This window comes from Lutzomyia longipalpis, chromosome 1 (genome assembly GCF_024334085.1).
Source record: "Lutzomyia longipalpis isolate SR_M1_2022 chromosome 1, ASM2433408v1".
Taxonomy (NCBI): domain Eukaryota; kingdom Metazoa; phylum Arthropoda; class Insecta; order Diptera; family Psychodidae; genus Lutzomyia; species Lutzomyia longipalpis.
The window spans coordinates 36,554,899-36,579,650 of NC_074707.1; the positions used below are offsets into that span (position 1 = coordinate 36,554,899).

Here is a 24,752-nt window from a genome sequence, read left to right on the forward strand (position 1 = left end):
CGAAAATTTCCCCGAGCACGGAGCGTGGGGTCTTTTAAAAATATTTTTCATGAAGAAGAAGTCCTCCATGCCATGTTCCCACACTCCCACTCCCTCCACATGGGTTCTGTATGTCTTCGAGGAGATATACCCGCAAAGAGTGGCATCTTTTTGCAAAGCGGGAACCAGGTATATCATGCGCTGGGGTACTCTGAGGAGCACCACGGAGGGATTTCTATGGGCAAAAGAAGCCAAAATGAGGTGGAATGTTGAATTCCCATGAGTCGTAAACATCGTGATTCCACCATCCCGCCAAAAACAATGTGAGCGGGAGTGAGAGAGACTTCGCGATGATGACCCCATCGAGTTGCAATCTCTTTGGCACACACAGCGTCGAGCAACCTTAGATCTTCCTTTCATTTTCATTCACCGTCATTCACGTTTGGACCGCAAGAAAGACAAGTTGTGTTAACCACCCGTGTCTGCAGCACAAAACCACCAGTTCTTGGTGCACACCGTAGAGAGTGAGAGTGCAAATCCCTGGGATATAAAGTCCTGGATACATTAATTGGATACGATTCAAATCACAGCCATTCATGAGCAGGCAGTGACTGAGAATTGGGAGATTTTTTTCGTGTGTAAATGCTCACCTAGGAGCTCAAAAATCCTTTCTAGGTTTCCTGGACAGATTGTTTTTCTTGTGATCTGTGTGTGATTGTGCAGTGGAGTGTCCAAGTGGATTAACTATTCTTCCTGGTTTTCTGTATCTTTATTATCTTTGGTGAAGGCTTAGCACTGGAGTCCTGGAAAAAATGGGATTTTTAGCATACTTTTTAGGTGAGTTTTTGATTTTTAAGGAATTCCCTTCAAAGCTTCTGCAATCTGGTTAACAATAGTTTTCGAGAAAATTCTTCTTATACTTCTTGCAGCATTTACTTGTTACCTTATTTATTATTTAAATAATTCTCTAGTTTATTAATATATTTTTTTAAATTATATAAAGGATAATATTATTTAAATAAAATATATACATATATAAAAATTTATGAATTCTTTAAAAAAATTCTCCTTAGCAGTTTCTTAAATAGAATTTTAAAAGATTTTTCAGAAAATCTTTAATTTTTTTTGATTTTTTTTCAAGGCTCTATTCTGTAAAATTCCTTTTAGGCGTGATGTTTAGAATTTATTATCAAGAAGATATATTGCAAAGACTTGATTGATTTTTTATGAGATTCAATAAAACTAAAATATTCAAAGTAGTCGAACTTTAGCATTTCTAGTGAAACAAAGAAATTTTTTTAAAGAAGAGCTCATCCCAATCATTTTGGGAATATTTTATTGTGAAATGATTTTTTATTAGATCGTGATGAAATCAGACAGTATAATAAAATGTTTTTAAAAAAAAAATATATACCAGAAATATCCGGGTTAGAACGCTTTTGGATTTTATAAATGTCCTTCAATTTGACATTTTCTTTTCAAAATATTAAAATGGAACTTCTAGAAAAAAAGAAGATTCTTTATTTATCTAGTTCTCAGGAGCTTTTTAATAGGTACCTGCGAGAAAAGTCTTATTTTTTTGTCATAATTTGCTTTTTATAATGTTTTTTTTTTATTTTAAATTTCAATTTATAAATTGTAGTCCTTAAAAATAATTAGCCAACATGTCCCAGTTTTAAGTCATTCCTCTCCTCAACATAAAAAGCTCTTAATTTATCTTCCAAAAAAATCATGAGTAATTGATATAAATTGAAAACTAATTTCTAAGCTCTTCAATAACTTCAATTCTCTATTCTCGCTGTTTTTTTGCTTTGAAAGCTTTCTTTGAAATCAAACCTCATCGATTTTTTTGTATTGATTTGATTGAGACGGCCCAACCCAAAACATTGACGCAAAAAAGCTTCTTCAGCAGCAACAAAGTGATAAACTTTTCAAAATTTGTGTCAATGCCCAAAACCACGGAATCCACCTCACAGATGACTAATTATGTGAACTTCGCGCAATATGCTTTCATCATGCGTTGTGGTCGTTGTTTTTGCACCACCCAGAAGTCTCCCATAAGAAAAACCCATTGCACGACATTTGAGACGCGTTTCGCGGGAGATCTCATTTCTTTATCTCTCTCCCCCGAAAAAAAAAGTAAGATAAATTGTGTGCGGTTGTTGGAATATTTTTTTTCAGCAGAGCAATAATTTTTCCACTGTATTTCGCATTTAATTTGCCACCTCCCATTCATTTTGATATATTCCCAACAACCATGGGTAGTTGCATGGAGTGCAGGAAAGAAGACAAAAAAAACACAGAGAGAGAGACAAATGAGAGTGTCGAGGTTCATTCAAACCCACCCGCATATGGCAATAAATCCCAAAAGAGATAATTATAAAATGCAAGATTGCAACACTGCCCACCTCGGGATTTTCACACCCGGTGAGAAAATTGCAAAGTCTCATGTTCCTAAGGAGGTTGTGGTTTGTCTTTGAGATTTACGATCACAATTTAATCATCAATTGTGTGTGCATTTAAGAGGTGCGCACGGCCACCACGAGAGCCTTGTTCCTCGTATATATACATATACATATTGTACCCAAGAGATGTGCCCATTCGGATGCGCCATTCATCAGGCTATTAGAGAGACAGAGATATTTTTGTGAGCTCTTCTATGGGACTCTTTGACGATGGTAATTGCGTTGTCATCGTTTTCAAACATGCATAATGCAGCCATTCAATAGCACCATTCACCAAAGAGGACGCAGCGTTAGAAGAGATCCCTCGGCGATAGAGGCATGCGAAAGATTTGCGATCACCATTTCAGCATGCGATCACTAAAAATTGTGCAAAAGATCACCAGTGAAGAAGTTTGACCCACAAATCACCATTAATGTGTGATCTCTATATCTTAACCTCTCTTTAGCAAACATTCCCACCTGGTGATCTTAACACCCATTAATTGCATGATCGACGGTAGCAAGATCACACAAGATCGTAGACGGATTCATCTCACTCCGCGCGGTGATCGCGAAAATTCACTCCATAAACCTTCCATCGAGAAAGAGAGAGCTTTACAAAAACATGGGAACAGGCGCGATCGCAAGATTACATTTTAGACTATTTCGCAATACGCGCTTCAATTCGAATAAGTCCGCGCGATCGTCTCTACACAAACTCCCATAAGCATATTGCTCAAAAATCCAACCGCACAAAATGCGGAAAGTAAATTGATACACCTGTACACAAAAAACTTTGTGTACAGTGGCTTGCTTGCAGTATATACCTACCTGTCCGTCCAGTAATACCTGCGAGACGATCTTGCGTGTTGCATCACGTGCGATCTACTCAAAAATAAAAAAAAGACACGAAGAATCCCCGCGCGATCATTTTGCTAAACACACTTAATCAATTTGCACGCTTAAAAAATGATTGATATCATGTGCATGGCAATTTGGTGGTAAATACTCTGTGAAAATTTATCATGCTCCTGTAATTGGTGGTGAGCACCTTGTGTGTGCGCGCATTTCGGAGTTTCGGGGCGGAAATTATGCCACGTTGCATCACCTTTCAGATATGGGCGAATTTTGTGATTAGTTGCATGAATCGCACACATATGAGAATGGATTACAGCATCTTCATCATCAACACATAATGCCGGAGAATTTCTCCGTGTGGCACTTCCTATTTTTGTGAGCCATTGCTCTGCGTGAAATGCTCACCAAGACGCATCATGATCATTCGGTGCAATCAAGGGGGCTATATTGAGAATTTATTATTCCCATCTTCATTGTACACACCAGGGGGGCTTCCAAGTGTGAGAGAATCGAAAGTGCAGCGGAATTTATTCGGTTTAATTTAATAATATTTTAACGCGATTATATACGTTAATGCTTTTAATTATATGTCGTTGTTGGTCAATTACGTATACTTACTTGAAGGAAGAAAATTTTCATTTTTAATTTTATGATTTTATCACAAATATTTCTTTTAATTTTTTTCAATGATTCATTGGTGTTTTAAAGGCTTTTGATTAAATTAATTGTAGAGTTGGTCTTAAAAAATTTTCCGATTTCAGAGCATTAATAAATTTTTATTTTTTTTTTTTTAATTTTTATTTCTTTTTGAAAAATCTGTAATTTTAAAAGAAAAATTTAATTATTTTTGAATAAATTTTTTTTTTCATTAATGGATATTTTTCAAATATTTTTTTCTGGAAAAATGGCTTTATTATCTCCAATTTACAACTTTGAAAACCTTCAAATAAAATAAGTTTATATTCACTCTATTCACCTTTGTAAAATGTATCCCATTAAAAGCTTTTATCCAGATATATAGCAAAAAAGCTCTTATTCTTCTTTTCTGATAATTTTTACTAATATAATTTTTTTATGTTTAAAAGACGAATAAATTAAATATTAAAAAAACTGTATTGCTTTTAAGATATAGCAGTTATTCAAATTTATATTTTCAAAAGCTTTCTTCTCTCTCTATATTTTTGTTAGGCTATAGCTAATTAATGGAACACCCTCAACAAATTGCACAAGACTTAAAATTCAAGTAGGAGTAATTAAATAAAAGAAAAACCAATTCTGTCAACCTTTCATGCGTTTTTTGCCCAAAAGCGGCATTGAGCTGGCGTGCAAAGTTTGTTTAAGGTCTCTTTGAGAGAAAAAAAAGCAAATCCATCGAGGGTCGTAGAGAGCAAGAAATGGATGAATTTGCCGAAAGAGGCAGAGAAAACTTCCTCCCACAGACATTAGCGGTGACTTGCAAAAAGCTCTCTATAACTCTGCTGAGAGATTTCTGTGGAGGAGACTGACACCTGTCCACCCTCCTGACAATTCCTCGTGACAGAGTGAAAGCCGTACGCGAAGAAGGCTCGCAATTGTTGCGCGATCGATTTCCTAATTGTGGTCAAATTCGCGCGTTGTCGTGAAAAAAAAAGCTCTTGAAAAATAATTAAGTTCTTTCTTCGCATTGAAGCTCTCCTCCCGCACAATTTGTCAGACAAAATGCCATCAAGAAAAAAGCAGTAAAAGAGGTACTCAGGTGTGAAGAAAAAAAGACGAGCATGATGATGTGTGAAGGGAAATTACTTCCATGCGCAAAGTACCTATATATTGAATTTCAATGGTAAAAGAGCTGCTGGATGTTCAGTTTGTGTATGATTTGGTGTATATATACGTACTCAAAATTACCACATTGTGCAGAAAAAAAACAGGCAAAACTATTCAAATTGTATAATATGCTCTGTGAGATTTGTAATAATTTTTTTTCCGTGGTGCGTGATTTTTTTTGTCTTGTAAGCAAATGGACTTTTCTCGAAGAACTCATTGTATAGGCTGCAGAAAACTCATTCTGATTAATTGCACACTATACCCTGATGGAGTATGGAGAGGGGAGGGAAACAATACGAATATCTCTTGAGTTTTATGGATATTTTTTCCACACTCCACGTGAAGTGTTTCACGATCAGGAACTCATTAACTTAGCCCGAGCACATGAAGGTGGTCAATGAAAAATGTCGAAAGTACATTTTGCAAAATATTCTCCAAAAAGCCATTATTTGGCAGACTTGCGCCACTCAAAACAGCTTGAAGAGATCTCTTTGAAAAACATCAAAAAGTCGTTAATCCAAACCTCTCGTGGTTTCCGTCAATTTTTGAGAAGAGTCCACTTCCTCGTCTTGATGATGATTCCACACGAGTGAGATGTTCAGTGTCGTTCCCACATCGCGTTGATTTGTTCTTCCATCAAAGTCCAATTATGTCACTTTATGACACAATTTCTCTCCTTTCTGTGGCGCAGCATCCAATCAATTTCACTCCCATCTGTCTTATGTGATGTACAAACTATAAATCGCCGTAAGGTCGTAATTCACGGTTTAAGCAAAAAATAGGACTTACAAATTAAATAATCAAATTGATGGAGGGGCGAACAACTACATTAATTTGCCTTCAATTTATTAGTTATGATTTACGTTGATTTATTTTCCATGAGATTGAGATGAAAATGTTTAATTTCTTATGCAAATTCCAAATGAACCTTTTGTAATTAATTCGAAAGCTCTCTGGAGCTTTTAAATGAATTATTATGTACATAGTTACTTACATATTTTATGATTTTTTTCAATTTATTAATTTCTTAATTTTTAATAGTTTTTGAGTATGAAAAATTAAGTTGAAAATTCAAGAACAAAATATTCATTTGAATGTAACCAAGTGAGCCTAATTTTTTCGAATTCCTAATTCTCTTCATTATTCGCAAAAGAATAAACTTTAAGCTGTAACTCAAACTAATTTAAGCTCTATTTTTTTTTCTCCATGCAAATGCTTCCAACAGTGAAAAATTTAACTCATTTGCAAGAAATTTGCTTGAAACGGCGAAAAAAAAAATGAAACGTCGCGATCTTGCAAGAGTTTTCAATCTAAAACAGTTTCTAGATCATGTTGGGCAATTTTCATTATTTCTGCCTTATTATTGTTTAGCATCTCCCCTGCATAAACACACCAACTTCACTGCATTGTGGAATGGATTGCATTCACTTTTTGAAAATTGAATCGGTGTATAAGTAAATAAGCCAGGAGGAGAAGTAAGAAAAAAAAACTCTTAATTGAGCAATTGTAAATGAAAAACCAACTGCAGTGGAAACACACTGCGGCACCATATCGATCCAGGAAACCATCTTCGTGTGGGTGATCATCATTGTGTCTACTCTAGCAGATGGACTGCTGGAGATATGAAGGGAAAGTCATATTGGCGATTTATCTTCATCACCAATAGGGGCCGACTCTCGTGTACCTCCGCGAGGATTTTTTTTGTGTTACCGTCGTGGGGGCCAATGTGAGAAATGTGAAAGAAAAAAAAAGCCGGACTTGGCATCTTCATCAAAGAGATTTACCAGTAAATCATCTTTCGCTGCTTTTTTTTACAACATGAGGGGCTCCCCTCAGCAATTAATCACAAACACTCAATCGATTAATGGATGATGGGGAATTATGCTAAAGCCGCATTGAGAGCTTTTGATCTTTCAATTGCAATTTGCACCGTAGGATGATCATCTTCCGTGCTTTTTTCATTCATTCATACTCCATAAACCGATAAACGAAATCGTGGCTCTAAAGTTGATTGTGTTTTTGTTTAGTATCAATTAAATTTCAAACCACTTTAAGCACCACAAGGAGGTAATTCTCTCCCAGAGTTGTTTATGCAATGCTTTTTTGTGTGTGAATATTTAAGTGAAAACTCTCAATAAAGTAGATTCATTGGGGAAGATTGTAAAGCCCGCGCACAGAGGCTGCTAATGAAAGAAAGTTAAATGCTAAAAAAACATCCCAAAAGAGGAGTATTGTATGAAATAAATTCACCTCTTTTTATGAGCATTATCACGTGGAGACAATCAGGAGAAATTTGTTGGCAATTCTTTTGATATGTGTCACCATCATAAAGACTTTATTTGAGGTGATGCATATTAAAGAAAATTCCTCTCCGTTCAATAAATCATACTAAAGAGTTGTAACGTTGTCAGTAACGCCTCTCAAGACTCTTGCAAAGTGAATTATTTTGTTTGTCTGCTTCCTTATGGATTCATTAGTTTTCTTTACGTTGTAAAGTACATATGGAAAATGGGATTAATTTGATTTAAAATTCTTCTCAAAGTCTCATAAATCAAAAGCGATTAGAAACAAGCTTTTAGTGTTTCGGATAATTTATTTATTTTTTTTTTTATATTTTTTATGTAGAAACTGAAACAATTTTCGTAATTTTTTTATCATATAATGGGCCTAATTCAGCAACCAAGAAACCCTTGAAATCTTTAAATTTTGTACTGAAATTTCAAGATTTCAAACGAATTTCAAGGGATTCTTGGTCGCTGAATAAGGCCCAATGTTAAAACATTCTAATAAGGTGAGAATATCAATTATTTTGGCCCAGCTGTGTCGTGTAAAAATTACTTTCCGACTATAACACTAGTCCCTTATGTAATTAATGTATTTCTATGCTAAAAGAAAAATTTCTTTTCAATAAAACATCGCCCGTTACAACAAAATACCAAAAGGAAAATTAATCAGTGCCTAAAGCTCATTGATGGCAAAGTGATGACAGTAATTAATTTAAAGCTGTCGATTTAATTTACATTTTTATTGGATAATCTTGCTATGTAACTGCTTATAAATTTTCATTTGACAAATCATCGCTGTAACAAATTTAATACCTTCAAGACTCCACATTTATCGTGGTTAAATAGTTCAGTTGATGTGACAGTGCCTATAAATCAGATGCAACTCCAGGCTGTGAGCAATTTTACCCGTTAAGATGAAACTTTAATGAAGATTTCTTTTTTCTCTTTCACTGCAAATTTTTTCTGAAGAGATTTTCTTAATTTTTTTTGTGTTTCTCTTCATTGTAATAAAAACTAATAAAGTTTGAAAAGTTCCCTGCTTCTGTATCGAAACTCTTCATCTCTCCGTGAGCCCTCCCATTTGTAATGCAAGTGTAGTTAGGTGAAAAAAGTCTGGTAGAGAAGTACTTTTGATTGATGTGATCAGATATCGGGGAATCTCTGCATTATTGCAAATGGAGAAAAAATAAAAGAAGAAGACGAAGTAAATTCACCAAACATGATGTTGATGATGTTGCAACACGAATGCATGATCTTGTGAATGAATTTATTGCCCAGTGCCCCGTGAAAATAGTCCAAAAGGGAGATCTAAAGCACGCGATAGGGTGTAAGAAAATGGATATTAAAAAGGCCAAGTCGAGATGATGAGGTAACAATTGAAGCAGGAAGATCTTCACAATTTTGTGATTAATGTCCCGCGCAGAAATGCTCGAAGAAGAAAAAAACAGATTTTCCCCTCATTTTGCAATACAATCCCCAATTAGTCGTTGAAGAAAATGCAGGGAAAAATAGGAGGAGAATAAATTAATTGATCGATTGTATGGCGATTAATTGCAAATATGCCTCCTTTCTTTGTCGCGCATCTTCTCGCTCGATGATGGGAAAAAGTATTAGATAGGAAAATGCCGTGCTAATCAGTGTCGTCACCACTTTCTGTGCACCAGGCCAAAGATTGATGAAGATGAGGCATAGTTTGTGGATGATGCAACACATACACCGCAAAGACTCTCGCCATGTTTTGCCTCGCGTGAATTATGTGAGATCGTCTCGCGTGCTATTTTGCAAATGAAAGTTCATCGTCTTCGTCTCTATTCAACATTTTCTTGAGTCACTGCGAAGACGACACGCCGTCTCCTCACAGGAGAAAAATGAATGGGAGTTTTCGTCAGTTGATTGGTAAAATACACAACAAAATTATAAGGGAAATGTCATTATAGTCTCGAACGTTTAAGGAAAAAAAAACTGAAATTTAAATCATCTCTAATTAAAATGTTTAACTCAGCATGAATTAAGTCATTGCGAGAGACGTTTTAGAGTTTTTTTTTCTTCTAATTTTTTATTACAAGTTTGCGTTATGCTTTTGTATTTAAAAATTGACGTAATAATTTGACAGCTTTTAATAGCATATTTGTCAAAAAAAGGCTGTCAAAGAATTGCTAAAATGATTGCAAAATTTGAATTTTTAATCGTTGAATTATTTAATCCGTTTAATTTTGACCAAAAATAAATCTTCCCATAGAAGAAAATTTTTTTTTTTTGAAAACTTTAGTTAAATTATAGCTTCACTCCACAAAGAGAACCTCAAGAGTTTTAATTATACCCCAACGACTCATCAACACCTTCACCAGAACAATAAATAAAAGTGATTTCTTCACAATTCAATTCCTATCTCACGGTGGCATCACTTCTCAGCCATCAAGAAATTCTTCTCTATTGAGGAATAGAAATTAAAATATCACTCTCCCACATGACACCTCAATGTCTTCGTCACAGTGTATGGAGATGGTTTCAAAGCGAGAAGACAAGGCAAATTGGCCAAGAATTGCAGAAGCTTCAAATTAGCCCTCCACATTCATTCAAATCTCCCCTCAATTTGCTTACATTTCTACTGCAAAATAATAATTTTCTGCTTTAGCAATCGTAACAATTTCTTGTGGACTCCTGGAGGTTGCAGCAGGAAAACCATGGCCCACATATAGTCTCGAGAATATGCCACGAACGAGCTTTTCGTGCAGAGATAAAATATTGGGGGGTTACTATGCGGACGCCGAGACGCAGTGCCAAATGTTTCACGTGTGTGTGAAAGTTGCAGGAGTTGGGGTAAGTTTGCTCATTATTTTGTGTTATTCTTAAATATATAGGAAAAAGCTCTATGTTGCTCTAGGCTAGATTGATGGAAAATGATGCATCTTTCGTGAGTGTTTAGGAGTGATTACTTAAAGGGAAGTAGGTTCCAAAAATGAGCTTATTTTTAACTTTAAAAAATCATAAAAAATTAAGGAAATGAAGCTTAAAAAATATTTTTAAAAATTTGCCAGATTTTGATATTAAAATAAATCTCCTAATTTATTGAGCAAAAGGTATTTCCCCTAAATTAAACTAATTAAACCAAAAACCAATTTAAAGTTGATTTGAATCTTTGCTTAAAAATTTATTAAAATAAATCCTAAAAAATACATTCTTTGTATAAAAAAATCCATCGATCATCTGAAAAAAAAAAAAAAAATAACAAAGTAAATATTAATTTAAAATGAATTTTTAGTATTTTTAAAATAAAGAAAATAAATCACGTTCCTTCCACTAAATTTTAATATTTCTATTAAAAAGAAAGGAAAAAGAAAAGCTCATGATTGCCGAATTTTGAACACCCTCCCCTAATAATAATACTAAAAGTATTCCCAACTTCTCACAACATATACATATTTTGCACTTTCATTGATTATTATATATTTTTGCACTCCCACTCATAAAACTTTTCGTCTAATTGAGCAATTTTGCCACGCTCTGTGCACCAAAAGACATGATGAAGATGAGCCTGAAGATGAGTTTGACGAAAAAAAAGGTTATTTTAAAGTAAAAACTAAATAAAAAAGCGGCACACACACACAATCCCTCCCATAGGGTTTTGGTGCGCATGAAAATTCGACTCACTTTCATATTCCCAAGAGACTAAACTGACCTTTAAAGCAGAAGCCGTAAGTTTCGGAGGAGTCGTGTTCGCGATAGTAAAACCACAAAGTAATTTGCGATGTGTGGCGGGAAAGCGGGGGAGGATGTGCACGAGAGACACAATCGCAAAATGATCATGATTGAGTCACAACATGTGACCCCTTCTGCATTGAATGGAGGGATTTTCTGTTGTTGTTGCTGGAAAATTGAGAATTGCGATCTTTTGTCGCTTCAGGTGCAAGATTTCCGTTTTCTCTGCCCCAATGGGACGGCCTTTGACCAAGAGGCACAGATTTGTGCTGATTGGGGAGACGTGGACTGCGAAGCGGCTACCCTGTACTATGGAAGTGACAATTTTGACCTCTATCGCATTGGCTCTGGCTTTGAAAGCAAACGAGCACCATTTGCTGAGGAAGAGGAAGCCACCTTCCATCTGCAGAGAGCTGAAACAGGTGAGCTAATTTGCTCTACTGACAGAGTTTTTTTTTCATTATTAATTCAAATCTTTATTTTATTTTTTAAATTTATACATCCATTAAAATTTATGAGATTTCTTCAAGCTTCAAATCACATAATAATACCAAACAATACAAAAGCGTGAGAAAAGCCTCAAACTTCCCAAAACGTGGGAGACAATGGCACTCCCCAAAAAAAAAAAACTCTCGACCAAAGGTGCAATTCATCATTTTTGGTGTGTCTTTTAGGTGATGCTCGTCGCGGTAAGCAGGTGATTGTGAATCAGAGCAAACACGCGCCAACATTCGGACCGAATGCCTTCAGCAGACCTGCAGTTACCACAAAAGCAACAACACAGCAACCTCAGACGACATCGAGTCAACAGCCGCAGGTGAATAGGAATGAGTTTGCCTACAATGCAAACTACTATCAGGGTGTCTCAAGGGCGTCAGAGTACCGTCCGACGTCAACAACGACGACAACCACAACTACGAAGCCAATCCCTGCGGCTCCAGTCTTCCCTGAGACACAGAGATTCAGTGGGAATGATGAAATCTTCCGAGGATCGCACAGTTCGAACTTCTTCAACAATCGCAACAACGGAAAAGAAGACTACGAGAATGACTACAGTCCAACACCGGTAACGAGCACTGTTAAGCCAAGGCAGGCATCAGTAAGAATCAGGCAGAGAGGTCGTGGAGGCAGTCGATTCATTTCCACCCTCAACAACATCAGCACAGCACCGGAGAAGGCACCATCGAGCACAGTAGCATCCACTAAACTTGCTTCGGCTTCAGTCACAGCAGCGCCATCGTCTCTTCCGCCATACTTACGCACTCAGGGCTCTTTCTCCTTCACCTCCAGAGATAACTTCAGATCAACTCCTCAGGCAGCACCTAGTGCATCACCACAACCAGCTGTTGTTACATACAGGTAAACACTTGTAGACATATTAAGTCAAGGCTGTTGTTAACTTTAATATTCTAAATTTACAGACCACTACAGCAGCAGCCAAACTTCCATGCAGCTTCATCAACATCTAGGCCAGTTAGTCAGGAAACATCAACATCAAAGGAGATCTTCAAGATTCCCTCATCAACACCTGCTTATACAACATTCACAAGGCAACAACCTTCCCAATTCAATCCTCAGCAAAACTTCAGAACATCCCTCGAACCGCAGCATTCACCAAATCCTTCAATCTCCTACACACCTTACAACGCAGACACAGCCAGAAGTAGACAATCATCTGATTACTTTGCTGGAAATGCCAATGATAAAACAACACTGCAACAGAAGTCAGCAGGTACAACAAACTTCCAGACTCCATCAACACAGAAACCACCTCAAAATCCAGGTCAAAATCTAGGTCAAAATCTTGGGCAAAATCTTGGTCAGACTCCTGCTCAAAAAGACGTAGTAAGCTTCAATTTCAACAACTACCAGACGGCACCAGAAGCTAGAACTCAGTTGCAACCACAACAGAAATTCGCGCAAGATAATAAATTCAATCCTCATTCAAACTATGATTTGACGGCGGTACAACAGAGTAAATTCACCTACAACCCTTATCAGACGAACAAGGTGGGTCCACTCGCAACAAGCAGCCCAATTCCTTCGTCAACAACAGCCAGCTTCTACTCAACTCCGGCTCCAGTTCAGAGTTCTTCACCAAGAGGATTTACTTCTGCAGCTAGCCTGCCTGCTGTGACAACACCGAAGCCTATTGTTAACTACGAAAGGTACCAGACTGTTAGTCGAAATGGTGACAACTACACTCCATCAACGGTGAAGAAATTCTCAACACTTGTACCTAAAGAGCTCTACGATCCGACGACATTCAAACCAACAACTTATAAGAAACCCGTTGATGCTTTTGCTGCTATTAAGGCGATTCAGGTTGAGCAGGCAAAGACCGCCAGTCCAATTCAGTTTAACAAATTCTCAGCAGCTAGCTATCTGCCAAGTACCAGCACGCAAGCTCCAACACCTAAAGTGGATGACGATGAAGATGATGGACAGTACCATCCTGAGCTGTATGAGAAGGACTTTGCTAGACACAAAATCGGGCACAAAAGGAAATTCCCAAAGACAACGGGAACAAATGCTGCTACCTATCAGTTTGGAACAAACTATCAAGTAACAGCTGCAACATTGCCACCGGTTAACAGTGCTGAAGATGAGTTCTTGAAGACAGCTCATTCGCAGAATATTGCCGCCAGTGGCAATGAATTGAGGGCAGAGAAAGAAAAGGCACGACATCAGTCCACCACAAAGTCTGCATCGAGAACATCCAACTTCTCCAAGGCTCCAACGATACCACCTGATGCTACATCAACGAGGCGACCACCACAGGTTTCGGCTGTTCCAAATGATAAGGATGCAAGCTACGACTACCAGTACTACGATACATACAGCGGAAATCCACGAGACTACTCTGAATATGAGATTATTGAGGACTTTGGCAAGACAAAGACCAAGAGCAAGAAACACTGAACAGCCTTCAACTGTTTTCTTCCCCCCATCAATCCTATCCCTAAAAATTTTCCCCATTATCCTTAAAGCCAGTCAAATTCCTCCCTCCTCGCAGATGCGACAAAATTCTGGACTTTGGTGCTTGGGCAAAAGTAAGAAAATCATGGAGGATAAAAATTAGTGAAACCGCCACAGCGAGGAGATTTCTGGAGGATGTTTGTTGAACAATTCCAGCAGAGAGCGATCTAGTAAAAAGAAAAAAAATCTTCAGCCAGTATTTTTGTACGCTATAGCTTGTAAGTGATAAAATTGCCGCATTTGAAGCCGAAAGGTCCTGGAAGACGCGTGTAAATAGGATGTTATTTGTTTTATTTTCGCATTAAACATTTTTCGCGTGACATCGTCGGATAACTTGAGTACGGAGAATACTCCCAGTTTTTTTTTGTCTGTAACATCGGAATTTAATAAAGAAAATAAAAAGAAATCTAGAAAAATGTTTTTTTTTACTTATTTATTAATTAGCAAAAAGGAAAAAATAAAAGAATTTCTCTTTCTTATTTATTTAATATTAAAAGAAAAGATTTAATTGAAAAATATTTCGATGATTTGTAACAAAAATCATTTTAAGGGGAGACTGGGGCTTATAAAATTAGACATTTAATTCTCTAATCAAAACCAGGAAAGAAATCAATCTAATACCACTAATAGAGTTTGTTTAGATCATTCTTCAAAGAAATAAGACCAAGATTTATTTAATTGAAGATTTGTGGTTCCTATTTACCCCACTTGACGGTATTTATCAATTTAAATTCAGTTTTGAAGAGAATTCTCCTCCAAAATGTAGGCAAAAGAGACAAATTCTTAACCCATAATGATCCTAACTAAATTTTCTTTTAATTTTTATGATATAAAAAATCTAAATTTTGAAAAAAAATAAACTAAATAAAATTTTATCCTGTTTTTTGCACCTCTACAAACTTTAAAAGAAAATATTAAAACACCTTTAACTTTAATTGCTCAACAATGGAATATGTTTTATTTCAAACAATTTAATAGTGCCGCTACAACACCGAGTGTTGCGACTAAGACCGCTTCAGCAAAGCTCTTTTGAGGGGAAAACTTAGGCATCCTCATCAGCAGTGAGGATGGCTCTGAAGCTGAAGGGTTGGAACAGGAAGCCCAGACCTTCGTAGAACTTGCTCATGAACTCCACCCAGTGGAGACGGAGGGTGTGCAAGAAGGCTGAAAGACCCTCCATCATGACCAAGATGGCCAGTGTGGCGAGGGCCCAGAAGCCGAAGATGAAGAAGAGCATTACAGCTCCTACGTAGCTATCATGCTTCAGACCCATTGTCATCACCATGTTCCACAGCACCTCAGACAATTCTGTGAAAGAAGAAGGAAAAGTATTAGATTTTGATGGATAGAAAATGATTTTTTCTAGGAACTTACGTGCGTGAGCGAGTGACAAGGCCCACAATCGAAGGTACGAAGCTGTGTGAGAGATCGTACTGAGAACGTATTCGATGGTATGGATGGCTTGATGGATGAAGATCTCCGACATGGGTTCATCATCATGCCCATGGGCACCCCCTGATGGAGCTTCTGTGGATGTTTTGGGCTCCTCTGGCTCTGGAGACATTTCCATACCCTGATTGATGTCCCCGTTGTGCCCCGCGTGACCCTTATTCTTGCGCTGTGTCATGATGTACAGCGGTTTCCCGAGCAACATGACTGGAATGCATATTACACCGATAACTACAAAGATCATCTGCAGCATTGATTGTCCGTCAAACATCAATTCTTCGCAGTGATCAAGGGGACTGCCTTCTTTGAAGAGCATCATATTGATGAACATAATGAGGACTGATGGGGCACAGCCAGCTCTCTGAATGAATGGTGCTCCTTTGTAGCCGTAGTTGATCCACTTGAAGAACATCATGAAGACCATGTAGAGGAAGAGAAGAATGAGGAAAACAACCTGTGGCAGGAACTCCAGGAGGATGCTTGCACGGCGACGGAAATGATTGAAATTCACAACACTCATGCACACGCCGAAGATCATGTGAACGACTCCAAAGATAATGGAGAGTTTCATTTTGTAGGAATTGAGGAAGATAATTTTGTTTGTTGCCAACATCCACGTTGGATCCAAACCAAGTGGATAGATATCTTCGTCGTAGTCCTCATTGGCGGGATCCAGGGTAAGATCGGTGTTCCGCATAATTGTTGAGGTGTTGTAGTTGATCCTCCAGCGTGAACCGAAGATATTCATTGCCTTGGAGAAGATGTCATTGTACACGAAGCCCGTGTACATGGAGAACAGGCCCATGAGAAGGATAATGTAGCGTCCACCGAAGAAGATATTCCAGATTTCTCCTGCCTTCTTATTGGCCAACTTCTCTTCCCAGATCACCATCCAAGCGCCAAAGAGTGCCATAATGACTCCATGTCCCAAATCACCGAACATAATAGCGAAGAGGAAGGGGAATGTGATGATGGTGTACAGAGCTGGATTACATTCCCTGTACGAAGCCACACCGTAGGCATCAATCAAATTCTGGAAGCCACGCGTAAACTTGTTGGTACGATTGAATGTTGGTGGCTGCTCATTAGTCTCGATAACATTCAAGAATGATGGGATTGTACTGCCCACAGCAGCTGATCCATCGGAAAGAGCCTTCTGCACAACCTGAAGATCCAAAACGGGAACCCAGCACTCCCCAATGAGGCACTTCTTCGTCACATCCATGTTGAAGAGGTTCAAAGTGTGATAGATGGCCTTCATCTTGCACACCATCACACTCCATGTTGGCAATTCCTTGGCAACACTCACAAGGACACGCTGACGATGATCCTGAGTCTGATTGAGGACCAAATTGAGATCCTCAAGTCGCGTACGGACCCCCTTTAGCATATCCTCTCGTTCCTCATGGGCACTTGGGCATGGGTAGAGCGAAGCATGGTAGCCAGAGCAAACCTTCTTGATGCGACTCTTGAGCTGCTCACCCTGGAAAAAGGCCACAAAGACCGTCTTGTACAGTGGATTGCCCGTTGATGGATCCTCAAGGGCATGATCAAGTTCAGCCTGACGCAAGAAGACATTACCACGAGAGATACGCCACAGCATACGCTCAAAGCCAGGAATGCGCTCACGCTGAATGACACCAGCAATGAATCCGAGCCTTCCAGCACCAGCTTGCTGGGCAGCAGCACCACTCTCATCCCCAATCAAATTGCTCTTCATGCTGTCCATATTGAGGGAATCCTGATCCGCAAAGAATCCCTGCGTCTTCTCCAGAACTTGACGCAATTCAGTTAGCTCGAGGAAATTGGACTTCAAGTTTACAGCATTCTGGGAGAGTTCCAAAATTTCATTCTCCGTCTTCTCAAGGTGAGCTTCCAAATCGATGATCTCACGCGGATTTGGAGCTCTTGGAGCATCTTGGATCGGTAGATCCGGGATCGAAACATTGTCCTTCTTCACTTCGGCCTCAATGTAGCGCAGCTTGCGCTCCATCTCATCGCAACGACGAACCTCATTGACGAATTTACGCTGGAAGATGTTAACTTCCGCATTCAACTGTTGGGAAGATTTTAAAAAATAAAGAAATTTAAATTTTAGTTAATTATGATTTTTATTTTATTTAACAACAAAAGAGCCTCATTTAAGTTTAAAAAATTACAAAAAAAATCCTAGATTTTCCTTAAGAATAAATCCGATTTGAATCAATAAATTGATGTAATGGTGTAAAAAAAGATTGTCTTTATTAATGAAAAGATTTCAAAAGGAAACATAGAAATGAATATTTAAAAAAAAAATTAAAAAAATACAAAAAAAAACAATGAAAATTATTTTTAAAAATCTGGAGAATTTTTGATTATTTTCGATATGTTCTGAGTGTGGATTGAGGAAGAATTTTCTCTGTGTATCTTTTAAATAATTTACTTTATCTCTAACAAATTTTGTAAAAGAGCAAAATTTGCATAAAATCATCATAATTTTTTTTTGAAAAATATTTTTTTTTTTCTGAATAATTTAATAATTTTTTTTACAAAATATTAAAGTAAACCAAATTAGAATAAATTTTAATCTCTCAAAAAATATTTGCAAATTCTTCAGGAGCTTAGCCCAAATTTCTTATCATTCAGAATATTTTTTATTGCGAATTTTATGAGAAAAGTTTCAACCATGTTTACTTACATCGCGAAATTGGACCGCTCCAGTCTCACCCAGCTCGGAAACGGAGGTGTAGGCCGCTTCGGGCTGAATGAACATCTGGCACAAGGCCATCTCTTCGCTCCGGAACATAGCCCCCATGCTGGAACTGGCTTGAGGTTGCTCTCCTTGTTGGACTGTGTGTGGAGAAAACAAGAATTCATTCGTTATGCCACTTCACTGTGATTAAATTAAAAACAAAATTCTTGATCATCTCTCAAAATGATTTGATTCACCCAACCTCGAGAGTATTCCTTCTTTTTCCCCTCATGTTTAGGCATTTTTCCCGCGATCTCTTATCAAATGGGGATTAACTAGGGGGAAAGCCACGGTATTTCCCAGAAAGGATTAAATCACTTTTACTGCAGACGGGGGAAATTATGGGGTATTTTTCACGAGTTTTCTGCACACGATCACGCCAGTGTGTGGCACTCAAAGTGGAACCAAATGAACTGAGGTGGTGCTCCAGGTGAGTTGGAGCTGCGATCGTGTGTTATTTGTGTAGAAGTCACGAGAAGAGAGTCATCAGAGATTAAAATGTTTTTTTTTTTCTATCACCACAAGCAAAATCGTCACCTCTGTGGCTTTTCATTACAATATATTCAGCTCAATGTAGATCATTTAGAGTGCTTTTAGAGAGACATTTTTTTTATTATTAAGCACAAGTTTCTCAAAAGAAAAACTCAGAATTTCCCAACATATCGTGAGACGTGTGTTTGCAGTATTCTCAACCTCTTTTCACTATACTTCTCAATAATCTCCGCACAAGATATGGATAATAAAATCATCTTTTATTATGTCTCACGTTGTAGATCTTATCATTTTGATTGTGAAAAAGTTCAGAATTGCTTTATTAAATTTCCGTTCTGATAAAAATATATAATAGAGAGTAAGGTGAGAATATGATCTCCAATTAGCTGTGAGGTGCAAATTGACATCACTAATGGCTGGATAAATCCTCTCCAGAGCGGTATTTTGTGTGTTCTCCATGTGAGGCATGTGAGCCACATTTTTTTGCCATCTGAGAGAGAGACAATTTTCAAGGTATTTGCGAGGCTGAGAAGCTCAGCTTACGTAAATTTTTACAATCTTAACAATAATGTAAAAAATCTTTGGGTAAAAAAACTCTTTTTGCCTTGAGACGATAAAATCATTTAAGGAAATTCCGCTCTAAATGGGGATTTTAGAGATTTTCTTTAGTAGATTATTCAGTGAGGAAGTTAGCTTATTCTTAACCCTTTCGCGACTTGTATTAAGAAAAAGAGAAACATTGAAACATTTTATTTGTTTTCTTTATATTTTGCAAAATTTATCAGTTTTAATAATTTTATGGGCTAATGAAAAAATGTTTTTCGATTTCAAAGGGATTTAAATGAGTAATTTTGAATCCAATGATCCTTATAGGGTTAAAAGTTTGCTAATTAAAAATGAAAAGAATACATATTTGTCAGAAATTCTTATCTGATTTTGTATACACTTGAGACATTTTAATTAATTTAAAATGTGAAAAACTAATTTGATTTTCTCAGTCAGCAGCATAAATACGTGACTAAAAAGCTTTAATTTCAATAGATATTTTTGCTACATTTTATGACTTTAAATTTTCTAATGAAGGCTATTAAAATATTTAATTTTCTTCTTATTCATTAAATTCTTTCTAAACAGAATTTTCTAATCTAGCAAAATTAGCAACGATATTTTCGAGAATAAGACTTATAAAAAATTTATTTTATGAATTTGCATGAAAATTCATTTTATTCTTTGAATTTTCTTCGCGTAAAAAGATTTCTATCTTTCGCTAAATAATTTCTTTTTTCTATTTATCTCCTTTTGAAAATTAATTTAATCTTTAATTTATTTTAAATAATAATTAAAATATTTAGTAAATCAAAATAATTTTTTTTATATTCCATCAGAAGAATCATTTAAAAGAAAGAATGAGGATAACTCTCCAAGAAGAACGTCTTTCAGGCGCAATACTTAAGTTGAGCTTTCAAATAAGTTTCAATGTTTTACTCCGTCCGAAACAATGAAACTTTAAAGCTTCCACAAAAGCTCTTAGAGATGTTTTAAGCCAAAAGCTCAAAGTTTATGTATCAGGCGCTATCAGGTGAGTGATAGTGATGTTGAGTGATTTTCCGCGGGGGGCAAAATCACGTGAGATGAGAAAATTGTGGGGAAGAAAATGTGCTGGAGAATTTTCTTTTCAAAGGGTCACATGCCTGGTAAAAGAAGAAGCATCAGGTGGTTATGACCGACCTTCACCACCACCGAAGAAATTGCAATTAATTTATTCATAATGCAGCCACATCTCAATGCGAGATCATGACACTGAACATTCCGTGAACAATTGCGCATTTTTCACTCATTTTCTCTGATTTTTTTCTCATCATTTCGACCAATAAAATTTTAATGACTTCTAACCAGATGGATTTTCATTGCAAAGTTTGGGTGAAGGTGAAAATTTCTCGCATGTGGTTGGAAAGAAAAAAAACCTCAATACAGCGTGGCCGAAGGATGGTGAGTTTAATAATCTCGAGTACCTGCTATTATCACTTGGGCAAGGAGATTACGAATTATTCGAGGCATGTGATATTGTCGTCTTCTGGAGACGTCTCGCAAAGAAACACACACTCGTGAGCTGAAGGTCTTTTCTCTTCAACGGCGCGAGTCATGTGAGGGAGGTACAGAGTCGCCTCGAAATGGGGGAAAAATTGGGAGGCTCACAGAACATCGATATTGGATTCAATTATTTCATCCACGGCTGTACGAATTAATTAACGAGGGCAAATTGATAAATTCCTAGGCATATCCACTTCTTACAGAATTAAAGAATATTCACTGGAAGGGTTTGTGAGAATAGAACTTACATTGATGTAGCTGGATCCGTTAATCCGTTTTGACTTTTTTTTTTTAATATTTTCACTGATATCCTCACACAATTCCTTAATTTTTCCTTCGAGATCTCAAACCGATTTAATACTCCGTTAAAGAAAAAGTTAACTTTGGAGGAGCTTTTGAAGTTCCTCCTGTCCCAGCTTTCGGTTCAAACGTTCCTTTCGCCGAGGAAAGCAACAACCAACTGAAGTGAAATATGATTTGTACAAGTCGTCGGAACGAATTGTGTGCGTTTTATTTCAGTGTGTTTCACCGTCATTTATTATTAACTTAAACAAACTCCTCGTACTTTAGCCGCTGAATTGCAAACACACCATGCCTCAACTACATAGAAAGCCCCGCTGAGCGGCGATTAGCTCACGAGGAGGCGCATCTCTATCACCTTACAAATCCCAATCGTTCCCAGATCAGGGGTTATCAGACCCATATTAACTTACAAGTCTCACTTCTTCTTACAAAAAAAAATCCCACACTTCCTCCAAACTCTCCCCTCTTCACAAAAAAGGGAAATTTAATAATCATGATTTTTTTTTTACATAAAATCCTCCCCACATAATTGCATAATCTTCCCACACACAAAAGCATTCTTCATGGCCATTATTGTGGAGCTTTTTTATCTTTAAGGAGGAGATTCCGTGCTAAGTGATTATTATCATAGACATGATAACACGACAAAATTGGAATCTTATTGCCTTTTGAGACTTTTGAAGGTGCGATCAATGTGATCTCATGAATTAGCCAAAATTCCTTATTTTGCGTATATAAGAGATGGGTTACGAAAAAAAATCAGCGCGAGTAAGTTAATTAGCATGACTGCATGAAAAATATTCATCGTCAAATTTTCATACAAACAACATTGTGTTTATTTATGCTGTCTCCGTCTATCAATTAGAGTGCAAATGTAGAAAATGCTGAAAATAAATCATTCAGATTTTCACCAGAGTTGATTTCAGGGGGGTGAAATTTCCTCTAGATGAAGACTTTTATTTGAAGAAAGTTATAGGAATATCCCAAGTAACACGTTCTGCCCTAAATAGGGAAATGCCGAATATATCTCGAATATTTGTCGACATCTTTAGCCCTATTTGCTAGGAAATGCATGAGTGGGCAAATATTCGACAGATTTCCTTGATGAGTGGCCCAATAATTTCCCCGTCGAAGAATATTGGGCCATTTTTCGAAAAATTCCTTCCCTATTTTTTATGCAAGAAATAGGGCAAAACATGTAGACTATCCGTCGACATTTTTTCCTCCCAATTTTCCTTCTTCTGAATTGGGCAATGAGTGCCCACCAAATGTCGAAAATTGTCCCAATTCTATTTCCTACCAAATAGGGAAATCTTTGGCCCTATTTCCGTCGAAGATTTTCCCTATTACTATTCCCTAGTTCTGCCTACCAAATAGGGAAACTCACGGCCCTATATCCGTCGAAGATTTTCCCTATTTCTGTTCCTTGGCTCTGCCTACCAAATAGGGAAACTAACGGCCCTATATCCGTCGAAGATTTTCCTTATTATTCTGCCTTATATTTGCCCACAAAATAGGGAAACCGGTGTCCCTATTTCTGTCGAAGATTTTCCCTATTCCTCTTTCTACAAAATAGGAAGACCGGTGTCCCTATTTCTGTCGAAGATTTTCCCTATTCCTCTTTCTACAAAATAGGGAATCAGGTGGCCTTATTTTCGTCGACAATTTTCCCTATCTTGTTTCCTTAGATTTTAATGCAAAATAGGGAAGGAAGTGCCCTAAATCTGTCGAAAATTTTCCCTGTCATATTTTCCTAAATGCAATTATCTCTAAATACAAAGTACCTATGCATGTAAATTAATTTTTTCCATATTCCTATATTGAAAATAGGTATAAAATAATTTAAAAATATCAAAAATAATGCAATATTTTAATTAAATTAATCTGGGCAAATTCAAGTAACATTTTAGGGCAAATCTTCGACGATTCGTCGCCAAAGACAGGGCAAAAATTGGGTCTGGTGTCGACACACCGTCGAAAGTGGGGACAAAAAACCCCAATTTTCGGCCGACGAATCTTCGACATAAAAATCCCTATTTTGGCCTAGTCCTCTACCAATTTTCTATATGCAAAAATGCACCCTAAACTATTATTTACCCAACAAATAATGTGGGAAATCGATAGATAATAAAGAAGCAAATTAATTTCTATGCTAAAATCATGAAAAATTAATTAATTTGCATAATTTTTTTGCATCAAGGTAGTTGATTTCCCTATTTTGGCCCTATTTTAGCCTTAAGTGACGTCATCCATCCATGGTCCAATCACATTACACCATTACTGTCCATTTCACAAATGGTTTCAACTTGGTGGAAGTGTCGGAGTGATATCGTACGACAATTCCTACAGAAATTATTATTAATTTAAAAAAAAATCAATTAATTGGAATATTTTGCAAATTCTTATGTACATAATGCTAATTCTTTAATCACTATTTAAAATTCCTTTATATTTTGACAATTTTTGTTTAGCTTGAATTATTAATAAAGGAAAAAAAATACCTTTTTTAATGTTCTTTGACTATTTTTAAGCACAAAGCGCCTAAAAATGAATAATATTTTTATTCTTAATAATAATAATAACTTTGTTATTTCCATACAAACTGTAGTATTTTAAATGACAATATATAAAATATTTTAAAAATTCCGATTTACAAAAAAAAAGACTTTACGTCCTTTTTTGTAAATATTGCTTGCACCACAAAATGCCTATATTTTTTCTATTATTATTACGTTTTGTTTTTGAAGCACATTTGGTCTTTAAAAACACACATAAGGGCGATGCCGAAGAAAAACTCATCTGTATCCAGCACTCAAAGTCGACTATTTGTCAAAAAATAATAATTATCTTATCGCATTTTCTTTTAATTTATGAAAATCTCAAAGTATCTTATGAATTTAAAAATACAATTTACTTAAAAAAATCTAATAAGTTAATCTTAACCACCAAGTGTACTTTGAAGAGAAAATATGTTTCTTTTCGTTTCAATCTATTTCATTAAGAATTAAAATGTAAAACTCGCGATGAAGAAACTAGCTTTTTTTTTTAAAAAAATCTTTTTTTATGTACAAGTTCTCAGACGCGAAACGCATTACAAAAAAAATATTTTTAAAATATTTCTCGGGCGAGAATCGCAATTAAAGATTTTTTAAAATTTTTTTTTTTTATAATCTGTAGACCTGAAATGTGAAACTTCAACTAAAAAACTTTTTTTTTTTTATAAAATGTAACTATCAGACGCAAGATGCCTAATGAAAAAAATTATTATAATATAATATATAATTTTTTATTATAGGTATTACTAGTTAATCCGAGCCCCCAATAACGTACAAGCCGATTTTTTTTTCGTTTTCTTCTGCGCATGGTTAGCTTAAAGAATATCAAACACCAATAAAACAATCATACACGTAGAATAATTTTAAAAGAATATCAAAGAAAACATTTTAAAAAAAATCAATCAAAAATGACTTGCAAATCTTATTGAACCCCTCTGCCTTCAAACAGAATTTCATCGCGAATGTCAAGCCGTTTCAGAAGAATTCATTTGCCACAGACAAACAAACTTCAGTTTCATATTAAGATTCGTATAGTCTTTAAGAATTTTATTTTGGAAATTTTAATTTCATTGGCTAATTTTGA

General features: G+C 36.4%; 2 protein-coding genes across 3 annotated transcripts; one reads left to right on the top strand and one right to left on the bottom strand.

The window, feature by feature from the left end:
* Positions 1-410: 410 nt before the first annotated feature.
* Positions 411-14,463, top strand: LOC129787086 (mucin-5AC). The gene is made up of 5 exons (XM_055822393.1): positions 411-816; positions 10,005-10,189; positions 11,274-11,490; positions 11,743-12,427; positions 12,490-14,463. Exons 1-5 carry the CDS (start codon positions 792-794, stop codon positions 13,988-13,990), a joined length of 2,613 nt encoding a protein of 870 aa, XP_055678368.1. The 5' UTR covers positions 411-791; the 3' UTR covers positions 13,991-14,463.
* A 514-nt stretch (positions 14,464-14,977) lies between these two features.
* Positions 14,978-21,274, bottom strand: LOC129787087 (V-type proton ATPase 116 kDa subunit a 1-like). Of its 2 annotated transcripts, none has more exons than XM_055822395.1 (4): positions 21,059-21,274; positions 18,174-18,325; positions 15,422-17,552; positions 14,978-15,355 (listed from the first exon to the last, which is right to left on the bottom strand). In XM_055822395.1, the coding sequence occupies exons 2-4, from the start codon at positions 18,288-18,290 to the stop codon at positions 15,090-15,092; spliced, it is 2,514 nt and encodes an 837-aa protein (XP_055678370.1). In that variant the 5' UTR covers positions 18,291-18,325; positions 21,059-21,274; the 3' UTR covers positions 14,978-15,089. The 2 variants fall into 2 exon arrangements, with proteins under 2 accessions (XP_055678370.1, XP_055678369.1); XM_055822394.1 differs by lacking the exon at positions 21,059-21,274 and adding an exon at positions 18,430-18,797.
* Between the last annotated feature and the right edge of the window lie 3,478 nt (positions 21,275-24,752).

Coding starts and splice junctions, on each gene's coding strand:
- LOC129787087 (XM_055822394.1), bottom strand. CDS start 18,469: ATGCCTAAACATGAGGGGAAAAAGAAGGAATACTCTCGAG. Junction 17,553..18,173: donor GAGCGGTCCAATTTCGCGAT/GTAAGTAAACAT, acceptor TCTTCCCAACAG/TTGAATGCGGAAGTTAACAT. Junction 15,356..15,421: donor CTTGTCACTCGCTCACGCAC/GTAAGTTCCTAG, acceptor CTTCTTTCACAG/AATTGTCTGAGGTGCTGTGG.
- LOC129787086 (XM_055822393.1), top strand. CDS start 792: ATGGGATTTTTAGCATACTTTTTAG. Junction 11,491..11,742: donor TCTGCAGAGAGCTGAAACAG/GTGAGCTAATTT, acceptor TGTGTCTTTTAG/GTGATGCTCGTCGCGGTAAG. Junction 12,428..12,489: donor CCAGCTGTTGTTACATACAG/GTAAACACTTGT, acceptor CTAAATTTACAG/ACCACTACAGCAGCAGCCAA.